The sequence below is a fragment of the Salvia miltiorrhiza genome, chromosome 5 (assembly GCF_028751815.1).
Source record: "Salvia miltiorrhiza cultivar Shanhuang (shh) chromosome 5, IMPLAD_Smil_shh, whole genome shotgun sequence".
Classification (NCBI taxonomy): domain Eukaryota; kingdom Viridiplantae; phylum Streptophyta; class Magnoliopsida; order Lamiales; family Lamiaceae; genus Salvia; species Salvia miltiorrhiza.
Window position 1 is genome coordinate 54857979 of NC_080391.1, and position 27637 is coordinate 54885615.

Genomic DNA, 27637 nt, shown 5'->3' on the forward strand with positions numbered 1-27637 from the left:
GCCCATAGTCAATTTGGATAATTTTTTGTGATTGCTGTATTTTTATTTCATGTTTTTCCTCTCTCTCTCTCTCTCTCTCTCTCTCTCTCTCTCTACCAAGCATGGCCGTTTTTCACGTTTCGTCTCATATTCTAAATTTCTAATATTGGATTTGCAACACGGGTAAATAAATAGCAAAACATAAACTATCAATCAAGGAAGAAAAAAACATTTGTATTTGACATTGAAAACAATGCTGTGTATATATGTAGACGAATAGGGCCACATTATTTCTGAATCAAAGGGCATAAATCACGATCACTACATTTACAAAGACAAAACCAACATCACTCCCACAAAAAGGGTTTACACTACTTTCATGTTGGGACATTTTCTCTATAATAAAACTCCGATTCGAAATTGCAATGCCTCTCTTTCCACCATACTCCTATGTTATCACCACAGCAGGAGGATTACCTGCAGGGCATCTCTGCCGGCGGGGGCGTCTCGTTGTTTTGCCCCATCCCGTCAGGCTTCTGTCCTCCAACCCAGCTTCGATGCTACTGAGTTGCTGTATCAATGGAGTGCATAACACGCTTGCAATGGCAGGCGGGACGGGTTCCACCACTGCTCGTCTCCTGCCTCGAGCACCCCCGTTTCTGGTGCCATTTCTTCTTGCCAACCCTGAATTCCAGGTGTGGCCCGTGGCCCTCATCATCCCTCCAAATATTTGGAGATCCTCTGTCACCTCGTGTCTTGACAGCGATGCCAAGCCAGGAAGAATGTCTCGTTGGAAGTCCCTCCACTGTCTTCCTCTCCTTGCATGACCCCTACGAGTTCTCGTGTGTAGAGGTCGAGCTCCTGTGTCTTCGACTTTCTGGAGCTCGGGAAGAAAAGGCGTAGGCATGTAGTGTATTGCTTTTGTTTCAACTAGCCGCAATGCCATAGCCTCAAAATCATCCAACTCCTGGGATGAATCCACCTTGGGTGATTCATTCCCGACTGATGCATTCACAACTTCATTCGAATCTGAAGATATAGCATCGGACAACAAAAGTAGCGCTTCTCCCAATGAAGCTTCAGAAGGAAGAGCAACGATATCCTCTGTCTCGGCCTCTGGACACGACGAGATGCCAACTAGAGTTTCAGCAGCATCTCTAAGAACCTCATTCTGTATTTCCTTATTTTGATTTTCAAATGGCTGCGAGGATACCTCGTTGAGCATTTTCCCTTTAGACTCCGTGCTATCATCCTCGCTCTCTGGAAGGATCGGAACTTCCAGATCTATCTCCAACGTTATCTTGACACTGGGGCTGTTCTGTTCATAACAGGGTGGTGAAGGATCTTCAGAGTCACTAACACAAGAATTCAAATCAATGTGATCCTTTATAGGAGTGCACTTTTTCTCGTTTCCTTTCTCCATAATTGGTTCTTCAGCAGCTATTTGTTCATCAGGCTCACACGCTACATTTATATCAATTATGCCATTCTTTCTCCCATCACCGGCCATTGTTCTTCCTTCAGAGCTGCAATCGACATTCACTGAGGCCGACGCAAGGGATGACAGCTCATTTTCGCGTACATCTCTTTCAAAAATGGGAAAGCCGAGAATTTTCTTGACGGCTTGAGGCTGAGCGGCTGCTTCCTTCTCTCTTATAGTGTCAGAATCACATGAAGTAGACATATGTTGTGAGGGAAATAGTTGATTAAGATCTCTAACTGTTCCATTCTTGCCACACAATTCATTGGAAGAATCATCACGGTAGCCTAATTCTCTCGATAGTTCTGATCTCCTAGTATCTATAACCTCATCAACATGCACGAGTTTAGGTCTAAGCCAAGGCAAAGCCGGAAGATTGTCTTCAGGTTTACTCATTCCATCCTCCATATTCAGATCCTGCAAAATCACATTCTCATTTGCCAAGCCTTTGGGTAGTGCTTCTTCATTCAAGTTAATATCTATAGCAGGCTTTGGATCAGCATGATACAAACCCTTCGGAAAACTCGCAAAGCCATGATTAGCTGGGGCAGGTGCATGGCAAAATCCATTTGATTTTAACTCACTTCCCAAACCTCCATTAACATGCCAGTTTTCGCCAAAAGATTGCTGGCGCGGAGCAGAAGGCTGCAAAGGCCTACTAATTGCTTCGACTGGATTTCCAGAAGTTTCCAGCGTCGTTACCTTGGGAGTAAAACTACTTGAAGGATGTGCCCAAGACGAGACGGTTTGAAACCACGAACTGGCAAAAGATGACGACGAATTAAAGAATGGATAAGAAGCAGGAGTGCGAGAAGCTATAGATTCCAACTGGCCATTATTGGAGTGACTATAACATCCATCAGAAGATTCTAAACCATGCCGAAATCCCTCTCTCCATTTATCTTCCCTATTGTAACCATTTGAATACATTCCAGGAGGATAATGAACCTGGTTAATGGTGCCTTGCCCCGGATGGGAGGATAATGGTGACTTATCCGGTTGACAAGTTTGTGTGACAGAACTTAGGTTACCCTTAAAGGATCCTGAAAATAGAAGAAATAGAGGCCTTTTAACCAATAATTCAGATAATTTTAAGTTGTAACCAAATCGAAAATGATAGAGAACTATTTGTAGAGTGTTTTTCTTCTCTTTTCTTTTACCCCCTCCTCTCTTGTGGTCGCCAAACTACTACTTGTAAGAGAAACTATTACATGGACATGTTAATAGAAGTAAGAAAAGCTTGACACATGATAACCAGCAAAGTGTAAAATGGGCTTAAGGCATTACAATATAGTCATAATAAATGTATAGAAGAAATGATTTATGATCATACATTGCTAATTCAAGTAGCACTAGAGTTTGGCTTATTTTGTCTCATGGAAGGCAAAGACATCAGAAATTGAAGTAAGGAACTACGGAAGTTCATTAAATATCTTTACCTGCTCTGTTTGCATGGGAGAGCCATCCCCTGTCATTCACCTGACTTTCGATAGATGAATTTATTGAAGTCCCATCACGCACATGCACTGGTTCTCCAGCTACACTTAAAAAACTAGCAGTTGATTTAGCATGCTGGTTTATGGCTTTAGCCTCTCCATTTTCTGAAGGATGGCCTAGGAAATCAATTGATGATGGAGCTGTTTCTTCTTCAATGTGAATGGGTTCATTTAAATCAGCCAAACCAATGGAGCCCCTTAAACACACAGCAGAAGCTGAAGCATCCACCGGAAGATCAGTTTTTCCACCTGCATGACTACCAAGGAATAACTTCATAACACTTTCAGGTCCATTGTTCGGATCACCGTTACGAGAATAACTTGATACACCAGATTTCTTGTACACCTGCAAATTTTCTTCTTCTTCGGGATCTACGTACTCATCAGCTGGCAGTTGAAGATCAAATAACTTCTTCCTTACCTTCAGCGGTCGTGAGTCTAATGTTTCAGAGTTCGTTGTGGTGCACCCATTCGGGAAAGAAAGCCGACCTGGTTGTGTAGAGTTCCCTTTTGTGCAAGTTGTGGGAGAACTAAAATTTTCAGCTGCAGCAACAGATGTTCTACCATAACTAGAATTCGACAAAGGAAAACCTGCCATATGCCATTTTCGAGCTTCTTCTGAAGGCACTTGAGGTCCTTGAAGACTTGATGATGATGCCGGCTCCACTGATGCTCGATCACCATTCCTTTTGAACTCTTCCATCATGTCCCTTTGAATTCTATAAAGACGATGGAGTTCCAAAACCTGTATGCCCAAAGTAACTCAAGCAGTTATTCATTGAATTACAAAACGGATACAGACTGCCCCAATTTGCAACCAAACTTTCTTCATAAATCGGAAATGAAGTACCAGGATGTCTTAGAATGAGCAATATATTGACAAAAGAGACCCAAAGTACCTGATTCTTAAATACTGCCTCGTGTTCAAGCATTTTCTGTTTCAAGGTGTCTTTCTCATGCCCCGAGTAACCATTTTCTAGAGTCCTCTGCAAGAATCCGTTGTAATACTGCCCATTTGCCACCATCTTATCCCCGTAATATAAGGGCCAGCTACTATTGCTAGAATCATCATTAAGGTCCCTCATCATGTAAAATCCTGGGAAGTAGCTCTTGCAGTGCATCTCCGTTCCCATTCCTGTAGGAAATAAAAAACAGTCGATATGCTTATTTTCCATCATTTACATTACCGAAATTAATAGTCATAGAACTTGTGCCAGGCGTAATGAAGTCTAGGATTTCACTAAACTTGAACAACACAAACAAATCTATCTATAGAAAACATATGCCGGCAAGATATGCTTGCAACGGATTATTGTGGATATGGTACTTCCATTGAGATTGTTCCCATGGGCATTGGCATTAAAAATTCCCAACAATAGCACGAGCTCGTTCTTCCAGCGATTAGGAGACGTAACTTGCAGCAGAGCATTAACACCATGTCCATAACTGGTCGAGCATTATCAATACCGTGTTCCTATGTAAACAAGCAGCACGCTAGGACAAAACACACTTCGACTAATGCATAGAACCCCAGAAGATTGCATAGATGATATGCTACCCAAAACAGAACTTCAAAAACAGCAAAGATAGATACAATGAACATTATACATATCAGCTCTGCAAGTAAGTATGCATTGAAAGCAGATCCTATTTGGAAGATCACACATCAAAAACAAGCACCAATCCAATGTCAACAAGTAATTATCAATCAGGAACCCTAAATACAACAACAAATATTCTTCAAAAGCAAATGCGCAATCCAAAAATTTCCAACTAATGAAACTAATCATCTCCATAATTTCCAGTTTGGGTTACAATTACGACTCTACTAAATCAGACCATCAATCACACAGCAAAATTACAAGGCACTGAACAAAAACTATCTCCGATTTTTCGCGTTTTCTGTCATAGTCAGGCGCAGGTAAAATCTTAAATTAAAAAATGGAAGAGAAAAAAAAAAAAAATTGGACAAAAAAAGGGGACAATTACCTCATACCCACCACATCCTGAAACCACCACTCCTCAACAATACCAAATCATAGAGGTGTGTTTCCGAGAATAAAGGAACTCGGAATCATGTGAAATTCAGAGGGTTTCACACTGTAAGAAACGAAGCCAACAAAATAAAAAAAATAAAAATAAAAAAGGAGCAAAAAGTGGTAGCAGTAATTATTGGGGAATGGTACAAAGGAGTGCAAGTTTTGGTAACTCCATTGAAGAAGCTTAGATCCTCACCAAACTCTAACTAAATATTGGGAGATTTCGATCTGCTGGGCCTCTCTCTCTCTCGGAGAGGGAAAACAAAAAAAAGCTAGCAAGGGAGAGAGAGAATGAGAAGAAATGAAATAAAATAAAAAAAGAGAGAATTCTTGCAACTGTGAATATTTAAATATTATACTTATTTAATTTCTAATTAATATTTTAATATTGATTTTGTAGAGAGAGAAAGAGAGAGATCCCAGATAAGAAATCTTCACAAAACAAACGACCTTCTAAGAACAGTGACATAAAATTTGTCAACATCCGGTCTCTTTTTATTCTCTGCTTCTCTCTCTCTAAAATCTCTCTCCCTCTCTCTCTCACACACACACACACACACTGAGAAAAACTCTTAACTTCAATCTATGTTTTATGAAGTGAAATATATTTCTTGGACTTTTTATGAAATGGAAATAAATACTAGTAAAAAAATTTCTAGATTCTCTCCACCTTCCTCCCTTTAAGGTACATATATGAAATATTGATGAAATATTAAATTTGGGAATAAAAAACTACCAACCAATATAAATGCAAATGTAGAGATATAGAGCTAATATTGGTGTCATTACACATATAGAAATCGAGTAATGATATGCTAATGCCATATACCTATCATGAATATTTCGTGTGAGTATCGTTCTCGTTTAGTCCTTATTATTATTTGTTAAGCGTGAAATAAATCTCAATAGTGAAATAAGTAAAAACAAAAAGTAATTAACACCAAGAATTTACGTAATTCGATTATAAAAATCTACATCTACATCTACGAAAGGCCATTGGAGAAATTAATTTCATTATTGTGACTATATATTACAATAACAACGGTTTTTATGATTTAAAAAAAAGGATGAGCACCCCTCTATACATCTACATATAATAATACTTTTGTTAAGCAATATAATAATCCTATTTAGACATTGTAAAATAAATTTAGCACTAAAGCCCATTAATTCATGTAATTGGGTCCAAGTCCTTGTAGTAATCTTTGTCTAGGAGCTGAGTCATCCAGGCTGGCGCGGAGCTGGACTGTCAAGGCTGCGCGGTGAAGATTAAGCTGCCAAGGTTGAGTTCTCTTCATTCGAGAGAAGATTTGAAACCCCGTTACTGCTGCACAAAATATTCAAAATAACAATAATAATATAAAAATAGAGGAAAAGATTTTAGCCATGTCTTCGTACAGTGTTGGTACGTATTTTACTCTTCATCAGGACCGTCTCACAAAAATTTGAACATTTTTATTTTTGTACACTACTCCACCACAATCTCTTTACTTTTTATCTTTAATTTTCATAAAGTAAGACATCTTTTCCACTCACAAAATATTTTATCTAATATGAGTATATTATAAAACTCGTGTCACATACAAATATTCATATTTTTGTGAGACGAAGAGTGTATCATTCTTCTATCCAAATTTATCAACTCTAATTGCTTGCTTGCTAGGTACACGTAACGACTAATAAGAGTGTAGAAGGTATTTATTGTAGATTAATTTTTTGTTAGCTTAAAAATCTTTGAAAATAAGGTTTTGCATATGTTGTCCTAATAAGATAATTAAATGTTTATATCGTATGAAAAATTATTTTTAGATTAAACTATCATAATTTACTCATTTGCTTCAATTTTTATATTGCCGATGATTTGATTCGTTTAAGGAGATAGGCTCAATATTGATACCTTATGGTAAAATGTATTATAATAATATTTATCGTATTTGCACTTTATACCAAATAAAATATTAAGGATTTACTTATAAGAAAATCTAAACTTGATTGAATCAAACAAAAAATAATCTACTCCCTCCGTCCCACTCCAATATGCTCACTTCTTTTGGGCATGGAGATTAAGAAAACTTACTTTTTTAATAGGAAAATGGTAGTAAAGTGGTGTGATCCACACCAATTAAATATTAGTACAATTTTTTTACCAGCCTATTGAAATGGGGCGAAGGGAGTATCTGCTAAATTTAAAAGAAGAAGGAAATAAGTGAAAGTTACACTACATATTTATGAATCAATATTACAATTAATATAAATTTGAGGTTCAACTCACAATGTCTCGTGACCTATCACGATTCGATTTAAAACATGTGACTCGATTAGATAAATTTCACTATAATCTACATGAAGTAAACCCCAAGTAAAAGTTTAAGTTTAATATCTTGATTCTTTTTCTTTTTCCCCCATTAATAGTATATGGTAATTTGCCATTTTAAGTAGTGTCGTATTGGCTAATCTCAAGAATCACGACAAAGATGCGGGACCCACCCCTAATTCCCAAAAACAAAAAGATTTTCTCTCTCTCTCTTTCTCTTTCTAATTAAAAAAAGGGGATTTTTAATTTTGATTCGCCTGCTGCAGATTTAATTGGGCAATTTAACTCTGTTTGGTATCAGAGAAACGTATTTATAGTTTGTTTTATTTTATTTATTTTTATTTTTATTTGGGGGTTTGAAAATTGAGGGTACAACTGTGTACTGCGCAGAAGCAGCTATGAATGAATGAATGAACATGATGATGTGGACCGAGCATGTACACGTGGCCCAATCACAAAGCAGCGGCGACCACAGAAATTTGATGTTGCCTTAGTCAATGATTATTGTCTTTTCTTAATCAATTTTATATATATATACTGTATGAATGTTCACGCATTCAATGTGTAACTACATTAAATTAAATATACGAATTGCCTCCGAAAAATAAGAATTAAATATATAGTACTAAGTAGTTTCTCTTTGAAATTTCTTCTTTATGAAGTTAGTTCTGTATTTATCTAGAGAAAAATCAAAATTCCATGAGAAAATGAATGAATTAAATTATGTGTAGTGATGTAAGCTTTTATTTATTTATTCAGGATTTAGATAGTGTCATTTTCCTTTAAATTGTGGGTGTAAATTAATTTCGTTATTTATGTTGAGTTTGGATTTGGATTGACTGTCGAGTCGTTTTAAATGGCATCCCAACTTTTTACTTTTTCTTTTTCTTCTTTTTATATTGTTTGAGGAACCAATTTCTTCCTCTTTTTAATAATAAAGCTAAGTGATCCTCAAAATAATTTGACATTAAAAGAAACAAAGGTTATATTTAAAAAAAAAATGGAATGCATAGATTACAAACTTAAAATACATGAGAGTAGAGTAGTTTAATTAATGAAACATTAGTTTTATTTACGAGATATTGAATTAATGCACGAGACGTCAATTTAATAATTTAGGTCTAAATTGATGATGCTTATTATTAGATTTTATTATATTGAAGCTAAAAGTTCGTATAATAGCACCTAACTTTTCAAATGATAAAACCTTCATCATCCACGTCATTTACAATATAAATTTTCAGAATTACGTGCAATTTTGAGGAGAAGTGATATGTTATATTGAGGGCACGTCATTTACAATATAAATTTTCAGAATTACGTGCAATTTTGAGAAGAAGTGATATGTTATATTGAGGGGTTATAGTCAAAAAATACACGAATTTTGGAGAAAAAAAAAACAATTTTCACTTGAATTTTCAATTAAGTCAAAAAATATTTGATCTTATATTTTCATTGTAATTTTCACTTAAGTTTGACTTTCGACGAAATTAGAGCTTAGTTGGCAGTCGAAATTAAGTCAAATATAGTATTAATTTTTATCTTCTTAGACATTTGAGCTTCTAAATACTCATCATTATCAGAAGTTAGACCAACATCAGGTGACCTTTTAACTGCCAATTAAGCTCTAATTTCGCTGAAATTCAAATTCAGGTGAAAATTGCAATTAAAATATAAATTTATGTATTTTTTTTATCTTCATTGAAAATTCATGTGAAAAATACAACTTTTCCAAAATTCGTGTAAATGAATCAATCATAATATGGAAGCATGTATATTTATGTTCCTATGTTCGTTTATACTTTTCACTAGTTTTTTGTGCATTTAATTTTTAAATATGTAAATATTTTAAAATAACTTATATATGCCTTTAGTTCGAATCCTCCTACAAGCCTTACTAATTTTTTAAGAAAACAATAATGCTATTTGGACAAAATTTGTCCGGACAAAATATGATGAAATACTTTATAAAATAAATTTATTTAAAATTTTTGGTTCAAAATAAAATAGAATTTAGCTAGTTTTATTGTTTTCTATATATTGTAATTTTTTTGTAATTTTTTAATAACCTTTTTAATTATTATTATTTTTAAAATACACAAACTACAAATAAAATAATACTCCCTCCGTCCACTAATTCATGACCTAAGTAGCAAAACACGGGTTTTAAGAAAAAATGTATTTTTATTAGTTGAGTGGAGAAAGGGACCCACAATTAATGTATTGTTTATTAGTTGAGTGGAGAAAAAGTGTATTGTTTTGGGACCCACCAATTAAATATAAATAAAAACTTACTTAAAATGGATAGGCATTGAGTTGGTGGACGTCCCAAAAAGGAAAGAAGGCCTTGAATTAGTGGACGGAGGGAGTAAAAATTTAAAAATTATCAAAAAACTACAATATGGAGAAAATAATAAAACTAATTAAATCATTTTAAACTTGAATCAAAATTTATAAATAAATTAATTTTTAAAAAAATTTAACCTTACTTTTGTTCGGACAAATTTTATCCAAATACCACTACTCGAAAAAAGTAATTTATATAGTACTCCATCGGTCCCAACGAAAGCGGCGCGTATTCTTTTTTTAGTCGTCCCAACGAAAGTGGTGCATTTTCTTTTTTGGTAATAATTTTACACTACAAATAATATGGCCCACACACCTTTACACACTTTTACACTATAATTTTATTCTCCTTAAATTCCGTGACGAAAAGAAACGCACCGCTTTCGTTGGGACGGATGGAGTATTAATTTTTAAGTATGTAAATATTTAACTTTTTTATATCTAACATAAATGCGCTATTGTGCGTTTGTTTGTGTGCACTTTTTATTTTTATTTTTGGTTTATGTGCATTAAAAAATTAAAATGTCATTAGCATGACTAGTTTCATTTACCCAAAGTGAAATTGAAAACAAAATTTTTTGAGTTATGTAACTGTCAGTTCATATTGATTGCCTACAACTGTAAGTCTTTACTACTTTGTAGTACATAATATTAAATATTTAATTACGGGTGTAGCAAAATAACATAATTATTTTGTACTTTTCTACCCACCCAGTTCGTTTTAATACTATTAAACTAGTATGAACATTGAAATTAAATTATATATTTAAGTAAATAAATAAATATAAATATTAAACAAAATTAAAATATAAATTTTTAACTTTGTATAAAACGTAATGATAATTATTTCTATTAAATAAGTTTAAAAATTATTTGATAATAAAAATTAGAATTACGCATTATTATTATAGAGTATTACGCATCATAATAAATAAATAAATATTTTCATATACAAATATAAATAAGAAGTTGTAAAGTTTTAATGAAAAAATAGAAAATAAAATATTCATAAATTATTGTTTTTTGATATATTTTATACTATATTAAATTTACGATGTATATAGAATATTTTTTCAATTTGACAATATTTACAAAAGAATTAAAATATAAAAAATAAAAAGAAAAAAATAATGAAAAAATTGGTGGAAGAAGAGAGGGAAAAAATGAAGGGAAAAAAACTCCTCTTTTATATACTCCATATAGATATTAAAATATGATACACTGAATCTCATTCCCAATTTTATATGTTTGTACGTATCTATTTCGTTAATTCACTATTTCCAGATAGTTATTGCATTTTAAATCTACGAAATATATTGTATACATATTAATCGAAAGAAGATTTAAAAATTACAAAATAAGTATAAATTAATATTAAGTGTTAAGTAAAACATATTTTCACTTTAAATTAATATTATGACTATTTTATTCTTATTGATTCGGATGAACGAGGTCCAAATAGATTTACCTAATTGATAACATGTTTCTTTTTTTTCTACAAAAAAGGTTGTTAATTTTTTTTTGTTTTTGAAAAGTCAAAAACATATTAATAAATAAAGATGAGCACAAGGGGTACTCAACTCTTACACCATGAGGATATCAAAAAATTTACACGGGAGACAATCTTTTGACCGACCACACCAATAAGATATAGTGAAGTCAAGAACTCAAAGTTGCTTTCCTGTAATCTATTTATTATATGAAAACACAGTTTGTGGCAAAATTGTAATTAAATAATCAATCAAATGGTATTTATAAAACTCAACAAATCTCATATATTTTCTCTCTCCTCTCTCCTCTCTTTCATCATACGCATTCTTCAATTTTCTATACTCTCTTTCTCTCTCTCTCTCATATTCTCTTTTTCATATTTTGATGATTTTTAAAAAAAATCAAAATAAAAAATATTCTATATATATCTTAAATTAAAGATAAATGCAAGTTCTTTGATTTGATATCAAATAATTATTCAACTCTTTTATTAGTATACTAATAAATTCTATTAATATAATTTATTTTCCTACTTATCAGTTGAAGCTTTTCTAATAAGATGACATAGGTAATGAGCTAACTTAGAAAAAATAATTTTATGCATGACTAGCTCATGTTTTAAAAATATATATTGTGATGTGAAAACTCTTTTTTTTTCTTCGTTTCTTTTAATTTGAATGATGTGTTTATTCTATAAGTTTAGGGAAGAAAATAAAGTTTTCCATCAAATAGATGAAAAATTAAAAACGATACTTTTCAAAATTATAAAATAAAATTAAGGATCTTTACTGAGTAATTGATGTAATTTATTTTATTTTTTAAGAAAAAAATTATTTACATTTACTTATATTCTAACTATATTTAATATTTATTTTTTATTTATTTGATACATCATTTAATTTATTTATTTTTGATAAATTAACATGATTAAATAAAGAAATTTAAAGGCTGCGCCACAGAGGTTCGAACCCAAGACCTTCGGTTTTAGATATTAAGTTTTAACCCCTAATCGCTTAACTGATACATACACTACATCGTTTAATTTTGACCAAAAAGCACATTATCTATATATATGTAATTCATAACTCCAAAATCCGTATAGCCGACCAACTCACTGTGTAATATTCCCTTTTCACCATCCGAATTCGAGCAACAACAATTAATTCCGAATTCAACCGTTGCATGTTTGATTGCTAGAATTCGGAAAATAAAAGAAAATGGTGGGAAAACATCATCACACGCAGGCTAGCCGCGCGTAAGCGAGAACGTCATGCGTGTGGGATCACATCATCAAATAATATAATACAACAAAAACACATCACCACCTAAAGCGAGAAAACATCGCCGCCGAGCAGAATTAAATCCAAAACCTCTTACAAAGGAGAATCTTTAAATGCCTCAATTTTACCACTAAAGCAAGGCCTCATTGGCGAAACTCAATAAATATTGATAGAAGGTTTTTAAGCTATTAATTGTTGCTCATGTTTTAAATTTTTTTTTATGAACGTCTAATAACAAGGTAATTGAATTAAAAAAAGTTGATTTAGGGGTATAGCCATGACAAAATTTGTTGATATATGGACAGAGGACTCATGTCACGATACTCAAAAGCCCCCAATTAATAATAGAATTTTTTCCACTATAAAAAGTCAATTAAAGCTCAAAAATAAAATTGGAAAAAGTTCCAAAAACTAATACATAGTCAAAGTGATATTAACTCAAAAAATAAATATCATGCATGTTTTATAATTTTATAGTTTTATTTGCCCAATTTTGTCTATATTAGCCTTTTTTATTAATTATTTGCCTTCTTCAGCTGCAAAGATTTTCATGATTAATGTTCGGTCAATATTTCTTCAATTATATTTCATAGTATGACAGAAAAATATCAAGCTTAGTTAGAGGAAAAATGAGTACACACACACATACAACATCTTTAACCATAATTGGATACCACCTAGATATAATTAAGTATACATTTTTTTAGAAAAAAAAGATTAGTATAACACTTTTTACACATCCCACGCACTTCAATCCATACTATATTAAAAAGGGAGTTTTCAATTTAAAATTGATTTCAAATTGATTTAGGTGGCAATTTTGTGAATAATAGAAAAATTAAAGTCAAAAGTTCAAACTCAAATTAATATTTGTAAATTTTCACATGCACTTTTAATTATGTGTAGATAACTGTCATTAACTTTTTTTTTAAAAGAAACAACCATTAATTTTTAATATTCCATTTACATATTTGCATTAATTTTTTTCATTTTTTTTAAATTTTAAAATTCAATTAATTGTAAAATATTTAATATGCATATCAAATTAAAGATCACGATAAGAGCTTTAATTTGATATATTTTATGTAAATATATGATTTAAAATGTACAAATTAAATTTGTTTAAATATTAAAATTTTATAAATTTCCCTCTCCTCTCTCATCTTTTTGAAAAAAAAATGTATTTTTAATTCTTTTCTATTAGTGTTTTTTTTTATTATTTATTTTTAGCTTTTTTTTTGGCTTTTCATAATATCAAATTTTATATTTGTAAATTCTTTTTTTATTTTTTAATATTCAATTCTAATATATTTAGTTAAAAATAAATTTTATTATATTTATGAGTATGATAATTAAATTAATATTATTTTTTATATAAATATAAAAAATATTTCCCGTGCATTGCACGGGATGCAAATGCTTGTATTGACTTATACACAATTTTTTTCTCCGTAATAAATAGAAAGGCATTAAGGTGAAATGGTTGAAAATTTCAAAGCGATTGTAACAAATTAAAAAAAGGTTAAAAATAGTTTAATTTCGTTGATAAAAAAAAAATAGCAGAATAAACTTCTTGAAGTATATGTGATACAGCCACACTGTGGCCACCCACAATTTACCTAAATAGAAAATAATTTAATTTATTTAACTTATTTTTTAAAAATAAATATAAGATTTAGTTATTTTATCATATTCTATACATTGTAATTATCTTTTTGTAATTTTTTGGTAACTTTTTTATTTTTATTAAAAAATAAACTAAAAATAAAAAAATAAAAAAATATAGAAAATAAATACAATGTAGAGAATATAATAAAATAACTAAATTTTATTTTTATTTGTAAAAAATAAATTAAATAAATCAAGATTTTTCTTATTATACTAGTTTGTGGGTGGCCACAATGTGACTGCGTAGATTTATTGTTAATTTAAGTATATTTTTGTCACATCCCGAATATCAGAACTCGGAATTGCGGCAATGGGTTATGGGCGTTTTAAAAATATTTACAAAGTTCCCTAAAAGAAATATTTTTAAAATGTTGGACAGAACTTTATAGTTTTCAGCATAGTCGAACATTAAAGTGGCATGCAGCATTTATATCTCAATTTATTATTTTTAATAATAACAATCATCTAAAGAGATAACGTAATATTCAAATTTTGAGTGACGACATTTATACAAACCATTACCTAACCCAAGATCTATCAAGACATATACTATTAAATTCTCCCCCGATTCAACCACTGGTTTATATATAGTGAATTACTATTAAATTGTAAATTAATACAGTATTTAAATAATTCCATTCAAAAAGTTCGGCTATTTTTCTGCATATTTTGTTAGAACATGGTATCGACATTATGAAAAAAAGATTTGTATTTCTATATTGATAGCAGAGGGAATTGTATTTCTGTATTGCTTGATATGTTTCTGTGAATTACATCTACCCTTTATAGGGCTGAAAAACAATATACAAGGAAAGTTACAAATTAGGAAACTCTTGATCTTGATTTTATTTCCAATCAATGTAAATGATTCTTTCCTTTCCAACACTCCCCCTCAAGTTGAGTGACGGGATTTCCGATGCTCAACTTGTCGAGAACTTCTGTAAAATTCTTGGTATTCACAGCCTTGGTTAAAATATCAGCGACTTGATCTTCAGATCGGACAAATGGTAGTGCCACAATACCACTTTCAATCTTTTCTTTGATAAAGTGCCTATCAACCTCAACATGTTTCGTCCTGTCATGTTGCACTGGATTTTCGGATATACTGATGGCTGCTTTGTTGTCGCAAAACATTCGACATGTCTTGGTTGGATTGAGGCCCAATTCTGTCATTAGTCTTCTTAACCAAAGAACTTCGGTTAGACCACTTTTGATTCCTCTGAACTCTGCTTCGGCACTTGAGAGTGCCACCACCTTCTGTTTTTTACTCCTCCAAGAGACAAGATTACCTCCAATGAAGGCAAAGTATCCTGCTGTTGATTTCCTGTCAACTGGGTTTCCAGCCCAGTCAGCATCAGTGTAGGCTTGTATCTCGAGATGTCCAGTTTTCCTGAACAGTACTCCATAGTCAAAGGTTCCTTTCAAGTATCTCACAATTCTGAGCGCAGCTTCCATGTGGTCAGCTTGTGGTTGGTGCATAAACTGACTCACAACTCCAACAGCATACGCAATATCAGGCCGAGTATGGGAAAGATAGATGAGTTTCCCTACCAAGCGTTGATATTTTCCTCGATCCGCCAATTCAACTCCCTTCACAATCTGTAGCCCATGATTGACAGCCATAGGCGTCTCAGCTGGCTTGCAATCTAGCATCCCTGCTTCTGCAAGAAGGTCAAGAGTATACTTCTTCTGACTGATAAAAATCCCTTTCTTCGATCTGAGTACTTCGATGCCGAGAAAGTACTTTAGTCTCCCAAGGTCCTTCATTTCGAACTCCTTGAAAAGATTTTCTTTCAACTTCTGAATTTCTTCTAAGTCATCCCCTGTTATGATCATGTCATCAACGTAAATGACTAAGCAAGAAATAAGATCACCTCGTTTATTCAAGAATAAGGTGTGGTCTGAATTGCTTTGCTGGTACCCGAACTTCTTCATAGCTGTGGTGAATCTCCCAAACCAAGCTCTGGGAGACTGTTTGAGCCTATATAAAGTCTTTTTCAATCTGCATACCTCCCCTTCTTCGAACTCATCTGAAAAACCTTGGGGTGCTTCCATGTATACCTCCCGTTCCTCTTCAAGCTCACCATGAAGAAAGGCATTTGTAACATCAAACTGATGAAGATCCCAATCCTTGTTTGCAGCAATGGAGAGGAGCACCCTGACAGTGTTCATTTTTGCTACAGGCGAGAAAGTTTCTGCATAGTCGATCCCATATGTTTGTGTGTAGCCTTTTGCAACCAGCCGAGCTTTGTATCGCTCAATAGATCCATCTGGTTTTCGTTTGATTGTGAAAACCCATCTGCATCCCACAGTTTTCTTCCCTTTCGGTAACCGACACTTCTCCCATGTGTGATTCCGGTTTAGGGCCCCTATCTCTTTCTTCATAGCATTTCTCCAATGCTCGATCTTCAAGGCTTGCTCTGTTGTTTGTGGAATCTCCTCATCGTATAAGGCCGCTTCATAGGCTGTGGCATTTTTGGACAAGTTTCCCTTGGCGATATTCCCAATTGAGTATCGGGAATTCCTCTCAATTTTCTCTGGGGTATATCGTTTAGGAGGTACCCCCCGATTACTCCTAGGTGGTAGCACATATCTCCCAGTATCTCCATCTACTGTATTATCCTCCTGTTCTTCTTCAATGACTTGAGAAATATTATCAGTAGAATCAGAAGCCACAATAGTAGGTTCAGAAGTTCTTACCTCAGATATCAGTGGCGGAGAAGATATAGGCTCATGCAGCGGACTAGATTGTTCTGGAGTGGATGAAACATGCTCGGTGGCAAGGCTAACTTTTTCTGTTGGGTCTGCTTCCGGGCCTGGGGTTGGTAACCAACTTAACAGATCGATCTCACTCTCTTTCTCACTCTCCCCCTGACTGTTAAGGTGGGTACTGTAAAAATACTCAGTTTCAAGAAAGTCACAGTTCATGGTGGTTATGATTTGACGGGTTTTAGGATTGTAACATCTATACCCTTTTTGGTTAACACCATACCCGACAAACACACACTTAATGGCACAAGGAGAGAGTTTAGTCCGTTCATGTTTGGGAATATGAACGAATACGGAACTACCAAAAACTCGAGGTTGAAGAGTAAGAGCGAGAGGTATATCAGCAAGAGTGGATAATTTCTGTAAAGGAGTTTGAAGCTGGAGGGTTCTGGTGGGAAGGCGATTTATAAGGTAAACAGAGGTGGCGACAGCTTCAGGCCAGAAGTGGGTGGGTACCTTAGACTCAAGCATCATAGCACGGGTCATTTCAAGGAGAATTCTATTTTTCCGTTCAGCAACACCGTTTTGTTCGGGAGTATGGGAACAAGTGGTTTGATGAATTATCCCTCTTTGTTGACAGAAGTCTTGCATTGATCGATTGACAAACTCCCCCCCATTATCGGTTCTAAGGGTTTGGATATTTTTTTGAAATTGAGTTTGAATCATGTTGAAGAAATGAGTGAACTTTTCAAAAACTTGAGATTTATTTTTGAGAAAATACACCCATGTCATTCTAGTGCAATCATCAATAAAGAGCAGAAAATATCTAAAACCTTGACCCCCCACAACAGGTGAAGGACCCCAAACATCAGAATGAACAAGAGAAAATGTCGCAGCCCGATATAGCCAGTGATAGCGTATACCAAGTATCGTACGACTAATAAAAGAAATAGTGAAAGAAATAGGAATACATCTTGTTTTAGCGGAAGCAATTGCAAACTTTACTCATTTTAAAGAAGGATTTCAAGACCAAAATAATTACTAGCTTGGGTAAACATGATTAAGCCATTGAAACTTAGCAAGGGTCTGAGAAGTATTTCCCTTAAGGGATATTACAGACATAAGCAAATTAAATAAAGAGTTTCATCAGAGTTATGCAGCGAGATGCGTTACTATATGTGTGAAGACATATAGCAGGGAGTTCAAATTCTTATAGAGTCAAAGCTTATAAAGATAAATATGAGACATAGGAAAGACACAGCCAACTGACAATTCCAACAGCTTTCACCCATCCTCGCGCCAAGCCAGACCTGCACATTTAGAAATACATGCAGGGCTGAGTACCAAAAAGCACTCAGTGGACTCATGCCGGAAATAATTGAAATGTTGCTCTTAGAGCTATATGTCAATCTTGCCCTTTTCAATGCATCAACAGGATTTAACTGAGATTAAAAATACCTGTTCATGTTTTTCTGTCATAAACTCATTTGCATCATCATAATAATATCATTAGTCTGCAGACATTATATATTCACGGTATGTGCCAACTATGAGAACTCATATAATATATATATAAGGTGAAGAGAAGGAGGCCTCCTTCAAATCACCGTGACCGGCCGACTAGAGACGGCTCACGGTCACCTCTGCGCACAAAACCTTTACTGTCATATAAATCAGTCAAAGGCCGATATCTTGCATCATGATCATAATCATGTCTTTCATAGAGGCAACATACCATATCTCATTCTCATCAATAATAAATATGGCAAGTTGACAATTTTCATAATACTCATCAATAATGCTTCAACATGCTTCATTTTCATAAGATTCATCAATAATGCTTCAACATGCTTCATTTTCATAAGAATTTGCATTTGAACTCATTATCATGGTAGCTAGCCATAATAGAGTTAGAATAAAGCCCACCTGTCTCAGGGGTCGATGACGTAACGCTCAGAGTCGTACTAACGCCGGCCGTCACTCGAACCTTTGGTGGCGCACGTGGTTTAGATTGTCATGTGACAAAATAAACTCTAGTTAGAATTTCATCTAACTAATATCTCAATACTTATGCTTTCATCATATGCTTAATCTCATCTTATAACCTATCTACTATTTACCCAATTGGACCTCTCAATTTAATTAGATATCTTATCCAATTAAAAGACTCTCAATCCTAGGTAAATAGCATTCATAAACATCAAATAGTCATTCATACTTTGCAATAATCAATTTCCACATAATACATTTTCACGATTTATCACAATAGTCAAATGACTTAAAAAAAATAATCCTATGAACTCGAAATCTTTTCCTTGTAAGTAAATTCCCAAATATTCACGTAAGCTTGGAAATAAATATAAAATTTTCTAGTAGTATTTTCATGACATAACATGGTGTATTAATCCACCAAAACTTTAAAATCCTCAAAACAATTACAAAGTAGAAATTTTCAGACTCCTACAGTTTATCATTCTGCTCTGCCTCAACTTTAACGAATAAACTGTTTTGACTCAGAAATCTCCTAGATTCGAGACTTACACTGTTGAAAACCTTTCTGCGTCTAGTTTTATTTAAAAAAAAGTAGAGTGAAAAACTCCAAGTGGTTTACGAGATATGGGTGTTTTCCCACAGTCTACCAGATTCGGCAGTTTTGCACGACTGGAAGCTATGATTTTTGAAAAATAGTAAACGTTGGCCAAATGGTTTGAAATTTGGTGTAAATCAGTATAATACATGTATATTTCTACCATAAAAATTTGGGAGGCTGAATGTTTTTGAAAGTTACTGAAAAGTGTGACTCTAGGGACTGCCTTTCTAAATTTCCGGTGGACATGCGCAGTAAAAGTTTTGCATTTTAAAAAGGTAGTAAAAGAAGTCCAAATGACTTGAAATTTTACCATCGTCCTCAAGACACATATATCGACACACTGTAAAATTTTGAAGAGTTTTGGACGAGGGAAACCTCGTCGACTGATCAGTCCAGAACGTAAGAAAACTTCTCAAAATGGTTGAAACAACAACATATACACATATCATCATAGATCTATACTTTCATCACCATTCTCATGCATTTTCACACTAATAACTCATCATGCTTCAATTATGCATCAATATACATGCTTATACCACAAGAAAATATATATATAACATAAGAGGAGGATTGAGGTTGCTACCAACAAGATCAATGGAGGTGGAGTAGAAGATGATGCGTAGTATGCTTGGAGCTTGAGCTTGAAGATGAACACTTTAAGAAACCTTAGTTCTTACTATATTTGGTGGAACAAGAAAAAGAAGTGTGGTGGAGTGAGGAGGAGGAGGAGGGCTGCTGAAAATAAAGAAGAATAAGAGAGGGAGGGAGATGAGAGAGAGGTGTGCATGTGCTTGTGAGCTTAAAGTGTGGAGGAATGAGTTGGCTAGTTAGATTAGCCTTTTAGGGGCTCTTTAATGGTGCATGTGATTTCCATTGATGGGAAAGAGAAGAATAATGTGGAGAGTGGGGAGGGAGCTAGTGCTGCGTAAGGGTGAGAGAGTGAGAGAGAAAGAGTGAGAGAGATTGAGAGAGATTGAGAGAGATAGAGAGAGTGAGAGAGAAAGAGAGATAGGTGTGTATATATATATATATATCTATATATATATATACTTGAATAATTATAACTCTTATTTAGTATGTGGGAAAAATATATCTCATGAAAATATATTTATTCATGTGAGGAAAAATTATCTCTATTATGATATATCTAATATCATAATAACAATGCATCAATAAATCATATGTGAATATTCTACCAAGTAAAATATTTATATCACATAGACATTTTAATAAAAATATAGGGCGAAGATAGGTTTCTCAATAAGAGAATTTATAAGACTCGAGAAAATAATATCGCCTCCTATTAAACTCTAAAAATTTCTTATCTCATTTATTCGCCCACGTGCATAATTCCTCTAGCTACTATTTAAAACTCAATTTAAATTCGAGCTAGGGCACAAATAGCTTCTCAAAACACGGGGTGTTACAGAAAATATGGAGTTTACTTGTGTGTCATTAGGCTTAAAAGATTTTCGGTGGCTTTTAGCTAAAACACAAGTCTCACAGGATAAAGTCTCATTTTTCATTAATTTAGGAAATAAGAGCTTAAGATACCCCGTGGATGGATGCCATAATCGACGGTGCCAAAGCCAGGCTTCCCGGTCAGTAGTTCCGTGAGCCAGCATCACCTTGCCTTGTTGAGCTATCTCATCCACATAGTACAATCCATCCCGCTCAGTTCCACGCCCAATAATCTCCCCCGTCCTGATATCCTGCAAAAAACAGAAGTGGGGATGCATTATCATGGTACAATTGAGCTCTTTTGTAACATGGCTGATAGACAACAATTTGTGAGAAAGAGATGAAACATATAGACAATTTGAGAGACGAAGAGTAGGATAAATTTCTATAGTTCCAGCCCCTTCAACACGAGTCAAATCACCACTAGCAGTTTGAACATGTGTTCGGTGGGATGTTGATGACTTAATAATATCAGTTTTATCAAAGGTCATCGTATCAGTAGCTCCACAATCAAAAATCCACCCTTCCTCTCTATCCCTATTATCACAAGAGGCTTGATATGCAGCGGAAAAATTTAGGGAATTTCTACATAATTGGGGAGATTTAGTATTATGTAGAAGATTGGGGTGTTTCTGTAATTTACGAAAATTTAGGGGGGCAGTTTGCATAAGATGGGGTAAGTTCTGCAATTTAATAAAACCTCGGGGTAGCTTTCGTATTTTATTGGAACTTAGGGGGGCAGATTTTAAAGGGTGGGGTATTTTTTGCAAATAAAGAGAAGAATGAGGGTTTAGTGTGAAAACACCAAACCCTATACCTAATTCCCTTCTCCATCCGTCTCCCCTCCCTTCTCCATCCGCCTCCCTCTCACATGTGCTCCCTCCGTTCTGCCCAGCCGCCCCCGCCTGATCTGCGGCCACCGCCGCTGCTTCCGCAGCCACCGTTGCTCCAGTAGCCACCGTCGCTGCTCCGGTAGGCCTTTGATAGTTAGCCACGCCGTAGTAATGATTCGGCGGCGGCGGCGAAGATTGGGCGGCGGCGGCGACCGAGACGCCTGGGTTCTTTCCTCCGCCTTCTTCACTTCTATCGGCGGTGGTTCGCTGCAACCGGGCTTCCGGCCGTGGTGTATGGCGGAATGTGGTGGTAAGTCCGGTCCCGGTCTCTTCCGATGAAGAAATGTTGGTGTAGAAGCGGTTGGTTGCCGGTCATTTTCGAGAAGGCCGATTCGGCTGACGAAGTTGATTTATTTGAGGTGGTTGGGTTTGTGGCTTGAATCTTCCCTGACATATTGCTGCCTTGATTGTTTTTGAGGTATTTGGAACAGTGATGAATGATTTCTGAGTTCCCAGAATCATGCCTGCTCTGATACCATGTTAGAACATGGTATCGACATTATGAAAAAAAGATTTGTATTTCTGTATTGATAGCAGAGGGAATTGTATTTCTGTATTGCTTGATATGTTTCTGTGAATTACATCTACCCTTTATAGGGCTGAAAAAAATATACAAGGAAAGTTACAAATTAGGAAACTCTTGATCTTGATTTTATTTCCAATCAATGTAAATGATTCTTTCCTTTCCAACATATTTATCAGACTAATACGTGGAACTTTGTTGGCCTTTTTTGGATGCATATATGATATATGTTTATATATATAGGATGAATTAACGTAAAATTTACAGTTCATCGTTATAATTGAGAACATTGTATTAGATATATAAAATTATTAAATTTATAATAAAATTAACTGTATTTGAAAATATAAAAATTAAAAAATCATTCTTCATATAATTCGAATTCGAGTGTTGTATTCATCTATCAAATTGATACACCCACCGTAAATTTTCATAATTAAGGGTTGTAGAGGGTGATTGTGAAAAGATACAGACATTATACCGAATGTATAAAATTACTGCATTGATTAACTGCATGCGTCTCTCATTGGATTCGAGCTTAGGTTATGCGTTTAGCGGAGAACTTGACAATTGAATAGTTTAAAATAGATTTTTATTTTTACAATAATTAAAGATTCTCAAATCTCACTGGAACAGCTCTAAGAGAAATAAAAATAAAATAAACTCGTATACTTACGAGTTAAATTGTGTTTATTATGTCTGCAAACGATGAATTTATAATAAAATATTATTATGAACTCAAATTTCACAAACAACTGTAAAATCGAGATAATTTGTAAGCATAAGAGTATCAATTGAGATTTTTGCAAAGAAAATTATACATATATACTTAAAAAAGAATTTGGAATTTAATTAGTAGATCCAAACAGCTTGTGCGACCTGTGAGATGTAGTATATCTTTTCGTATCAATTATTTGAAAACGAATAAAATATAAGGCAGCTGTAATAACTAGTGAGTGATAAATTTATTAGTAGATTTTTTTTTTTGGAACTAATAATTAGCAAACTTCGTGCACGAATAGTATACATATCAGTAGACAAAGTGATTAATTATATACCATGTGGACATGAAATAAAAATTTAATACTATGAATCAATAATCATGAAAGTTCTAAATTGGCATAATTTTAAGAGTAGTGCTATTTGGACAAAATTTGTTCAGACAAAAATAAGGTTAATTTTTTTTTAAATCAATTTATTTATAAATTTTGATTCAAGTTTTAAAGGATATAGTTATTTTTATTGTTTTCTCCATATTGCAGTTTTTTCATAACTTTTTAACAATTTTTTTTATTTTTTGTTATTTTATTTGTAGTTTGTGCACTTTAAAAATAATAATAATTAAAAAGGTTATTAAAAAATTACAAAAAATTACAATATAAAGAAAATAATAAAACTAGTTAAATTCTATTTTATTTTGAACCAAATTTTTTAAATAAATTTATTTTATAAAGTATTTCATCATATTTTGTCCGAACAAATTTTGTCCAAATAGTATTATTGTAATTTTAATTGGATTAATTCCACTTTTTCCATTAAAAAAAATCCACCTTTTTCAATTGATTGATTACTGTCCATTCCAACTATCGTATTTGCGTGCTGCATAATCAAATCATTAATTAATGATAAGTGAATAAGAAATTGACAACATGTAACGATATTTCAAATAATTTCTATTTTTGTTTTTGATTTTAGCCGGTTGGATAAGGAATTATTCGAAGACAAAGAAACAATTTAAAGCTTAACGTCAAAGTTGCCCCTCCTTTTATCTTCCTTGCTGTCAATTGTCACACACCCACATATATTTTTACTCTTATTCCATTTATAAATTTTAATTTAATTTAGTCTATCGTCCAATTTCATATTCAAACGATATTATTTTCTCGCAGCTAATCGCAACAATATTTCGATGAATCTTGATTCAACGAACAATATTCTTAAAATGTCTCATTTAGTTAGATTTCTACTATAAAACAAAACTTTTTTTTTTAAAGAGAGAGAGAGAGTTGTCTTATTTCTAAATTTTGGTGGGATATCACAAGATTGTGATTAAACATTAATTAATGACTTTGTTAGCTAATTACTTGGCATGTTGCTTTCATGGTGTCACAGTGGCAGCTGTCGCTATCGCCCAAACTTAATCACAGATCTTAAACCTTTTGACATATGGGAGTGGGTTAATAGTCAATTATCAATTAAAAGGCTTAATCAAATCTAGATTATTTTTTTTCTCCTTTCCTTTTCCTTTTTTACTTGAGATTTTTATAAATATTTTGTGTGTGTGTTTGGAGTGGGGACCACCACAGGGGCTCTTGTCGCTTTTCATCGAAAATAAGTGAAGGTTTTGTTAATGGCTGAAGATTTCGCAAGCTTGGAGTTGTGGGGCCCGCGGGAATCTATAAATTTTTGGAAATATAAGTATTTGATTGAATTTGTAATTATGTTTGTATTTCAAAATGTTGAGATTATGATATTTTGATTTTTCTTTTTTGCTTGCATCAAATTTTGACCGGTACTTAGAGGGTGTTTGACTAAGCTTATTTTAAAGAGTTTATAAGAAGTTTCAAGAGCTTATAAGATGTAGTTTATTAATGGCTTATTAGTTATCAAAGTATTTGTGTAATTTAACTTATAAGTTGAAGAGAGAACTTTTAGTTAGTGAGAGAATTTTTTTGTTAGATAGAGAAAATCGAAGAAAAATGAAATTAGAATGATATATAATGAAAATGATTAATTGTCTATTAATACACGAACTATACCCAAATTTTGGTTTTTAACCAAATCTATTTTTTTGGTCAAAAAATACATAAACTTTTAATTTTTTGGAATTTGGCGTAACTCCAAAAATTCGTTGGCCAATAACTTGATTATCTGAAGTCCGATTTGCAATTTGAAGGTATCGTTAGAAACATCTCAATAATAGCTCTCTAATGATATCCATATTATTATGTTTTGGTCATCGAAAGTAGTCGAAAAAAAAAGAAAAAATGCAAAGTTTCATGACATCATTTTTCATGTTATTTTTCGGCCACTTACAATGATCAAAAATAAAAAAAAATATAAGTATTATTAAAAAGATAATGTCAAGAGCTTTCTAACGGTACCTTTGGATTGCCCATTGGACTTAAGACAATCAAGCTATTAGCCAACGAACTTTGAGCTTAGGTCAAATTCCAAAAAAATAAAAAATTATGTATTTTTTGACCAAAAATATAGATTTAGTTAAAAATCAAAATTTGGTTATAGTTCGTGTATTTATAGGCAATTAACTCTAATGAAAATAAAAAATTATAGTTGAATTATTTTTATACGATGAGTGTTGCTTATAAGACAATGAGAAAATAAGTTGGGATAGAGCAACTTATTTTTTGGGGAGCTTATAAGCTCTAAGAGCTTATAAGCTTTTTAGGAGCTTATTTTGTCAAACATTTTGAAGGAGCTTATAAGCTGTTTTAAAGAGATTATAAGCTCAGCCAAACACCCTCTTACTCCGTTCTAACAAAGTTGAAGCATTTCGTTTGAGTACGGAATTTAAGGAGCTAACTAAGTTGAAGCGTTTATTTTGAGTACGGAATTTAATGAGCTAGTGTTTAGTGAAAAAGTGAATAAAAAAATAAAATGAAATAAAGAGTAATGTGTTTAAGAAAAACAAGGTGTAATTAGTAGAATTAATTTACTCCGAAAAGGAAAACAACTAAACTTCGTTGTAACGATCCGAAAAAGAATACGACTCAACTTCAGTAGGACTGAGGGAGTACGTATCAGTAAGACGACTTTACTTTATCAATGAAACGATATAATATTATTATTGAGAAGATTGTGAATGTAATTTGTGTAAAATTCAAAAGTGGTATTTTAATTGCAATAATTTAAAATTCGTTTGAAAATTATAAATTCGGATTATTAATCCTTTTTTATGGGGTCACCAATATTAACACGTTTTTGGTAAAAAAAAATAAAATGGAGGAATAAATTTAAATTATGCTTCTCTTTTTGTCTTTTTCCTTTTCTCTTTCTAGTTGTTAAAGAAGAAGTCCTTGCATCAAAATTCCTCAATATATTTAAATATCCAGGCTAGCTAGCCATCTTTCAATCATAATTTGGTTATTTAATAATCTCTTATTGATAGTAACAATAATATCGATTTTGCATTAAAAGTTCGTAGAGTACGAATATTTACATTCTACGCCTCTTAATTTTTAATACTAGTATTTTATTTAGGAGACAGAAAGAAAAATCTTGAATAATGGGGTCCTTTAAGATTTGAAAGGGTCAGCCGTTTCATTATTATTTCATTGAAATCATTAATATTTTTGAAGGGGGAAATAATTATTGCTTCAAGTACTCTAGCATTATTGCAGTTCAAATTGGCATAGAGATGGAAAAAGAAAAATAAATGCTTGGGGATAACCTTTTAAAAAAAACACAATTATATATATATATATATATATATATATAGGGGAGGGCTAAAATAAAAACACTCTTAAGTGTATAAAATATAAATGATTTTCAGCCCTTAGATTATCAAGATTTACGGTTGATTCGTAACCCTTTTGGATGAATTCGTGGTCCTGGGTTCGAATCCCAAAGGTAGCAAAAAATTATTTTTCACAATTCGTAACCATGTTGGATGAATTCGTAACCCTGTTGGATAAAATTCGTACATTAAAAAACGTTTATATTTATATTTTAAGAAGTGTTTTTACTGTAGTCCTCCCATATATATATATATATAGGGAAAGACTAAAATAAGAGCATTTCTTAAGATATAAAATAAGAATCATTTTCAGCCTTTAGATCATCAAGATCTACGGTTGATTCGTAATTCTGTTGGATGGATTTATGGTCCTGAGTTCGAATATCAAATGTAACAAAAATTTATTTTTCACAATTCATACCTTTATACAGCGAATTCATACGTATTCTACATAAAATTCATACATTAAAAATTGTTCTTATTTCTTATTTTAAGATGTGCTCTCACGGTAGCCCACCCCTATATATATATATATATATATAACATTTCATAGGTATATTTCGAGATGGGACTTTAATTTGTTTTTTTTTATCCCCCCCCTCAAGTTAAATATTCCATCATTTGATTTGTTTAACATTGTACATATAGCAATATTATAATAATACTTTGACCAAAATTTAGAATTAAAATCATATATATTATCATTTCTTAATATTGGCATAATTATATATTAGGTCCAACCGTCCAATGGGACCATTAGGCCCCAAATCTTAACTCTTTCTGATTAAAGCTCTCTCTCTCGTCTTTGGTATTAATTTTGCATTTATATTTAAGAATAGATTGAAATTTTCATTATTATACATATATATATATATATATATATATATA

At 32.9% G+C, this 27637-nt stretch overlaps 1 protein-coding gene and 1 long non-coding RNA gene across 2 annotated transcripts; both read right to left on the reverse strand.

The window, feature by feature from the left end:
* Positions 1–197: 197 nt before the first annotated feature.
* Positions 198–5458, reverse strand: LOC131025162 (uncharacterized). The gene is made up of 4 exons (XM_057954792.1): positions 4945–5458; positions 3855–4090; positions 2899–3700; positions 198–2502 (listed from the first exon to the last, which is right to left on the reverse strand). Exons 2-4 carry the CDS (start codon positions 4086–4088, stop codon positions 428–430), a joined length of 3111 nt encoding a protein of 1036 aa, XP_057810775.1. The 5' UTR covers positions 4089–4090; positions 4945–5458; the 3' UTR covers positions 198–427.
* Positions 5459–17848: 12390 nt separating this feature from the next.
* Positions 17849–20227, reverse strand: LOC131025163 (uncharacterized). Its single transcript, XR_009102098.1, has 3 exons — positions 19979–20227; positions 18729–18789; positions 17849–18112 (listed from the first exon to the last, which is right to left on the reverse strand). It is a non-coding gene; the product is annotated as an uncharacterized LOC131025163 (long non-coding RNA).
* Positions 20228–27637: the final 7410 nt, after the last annotated feature.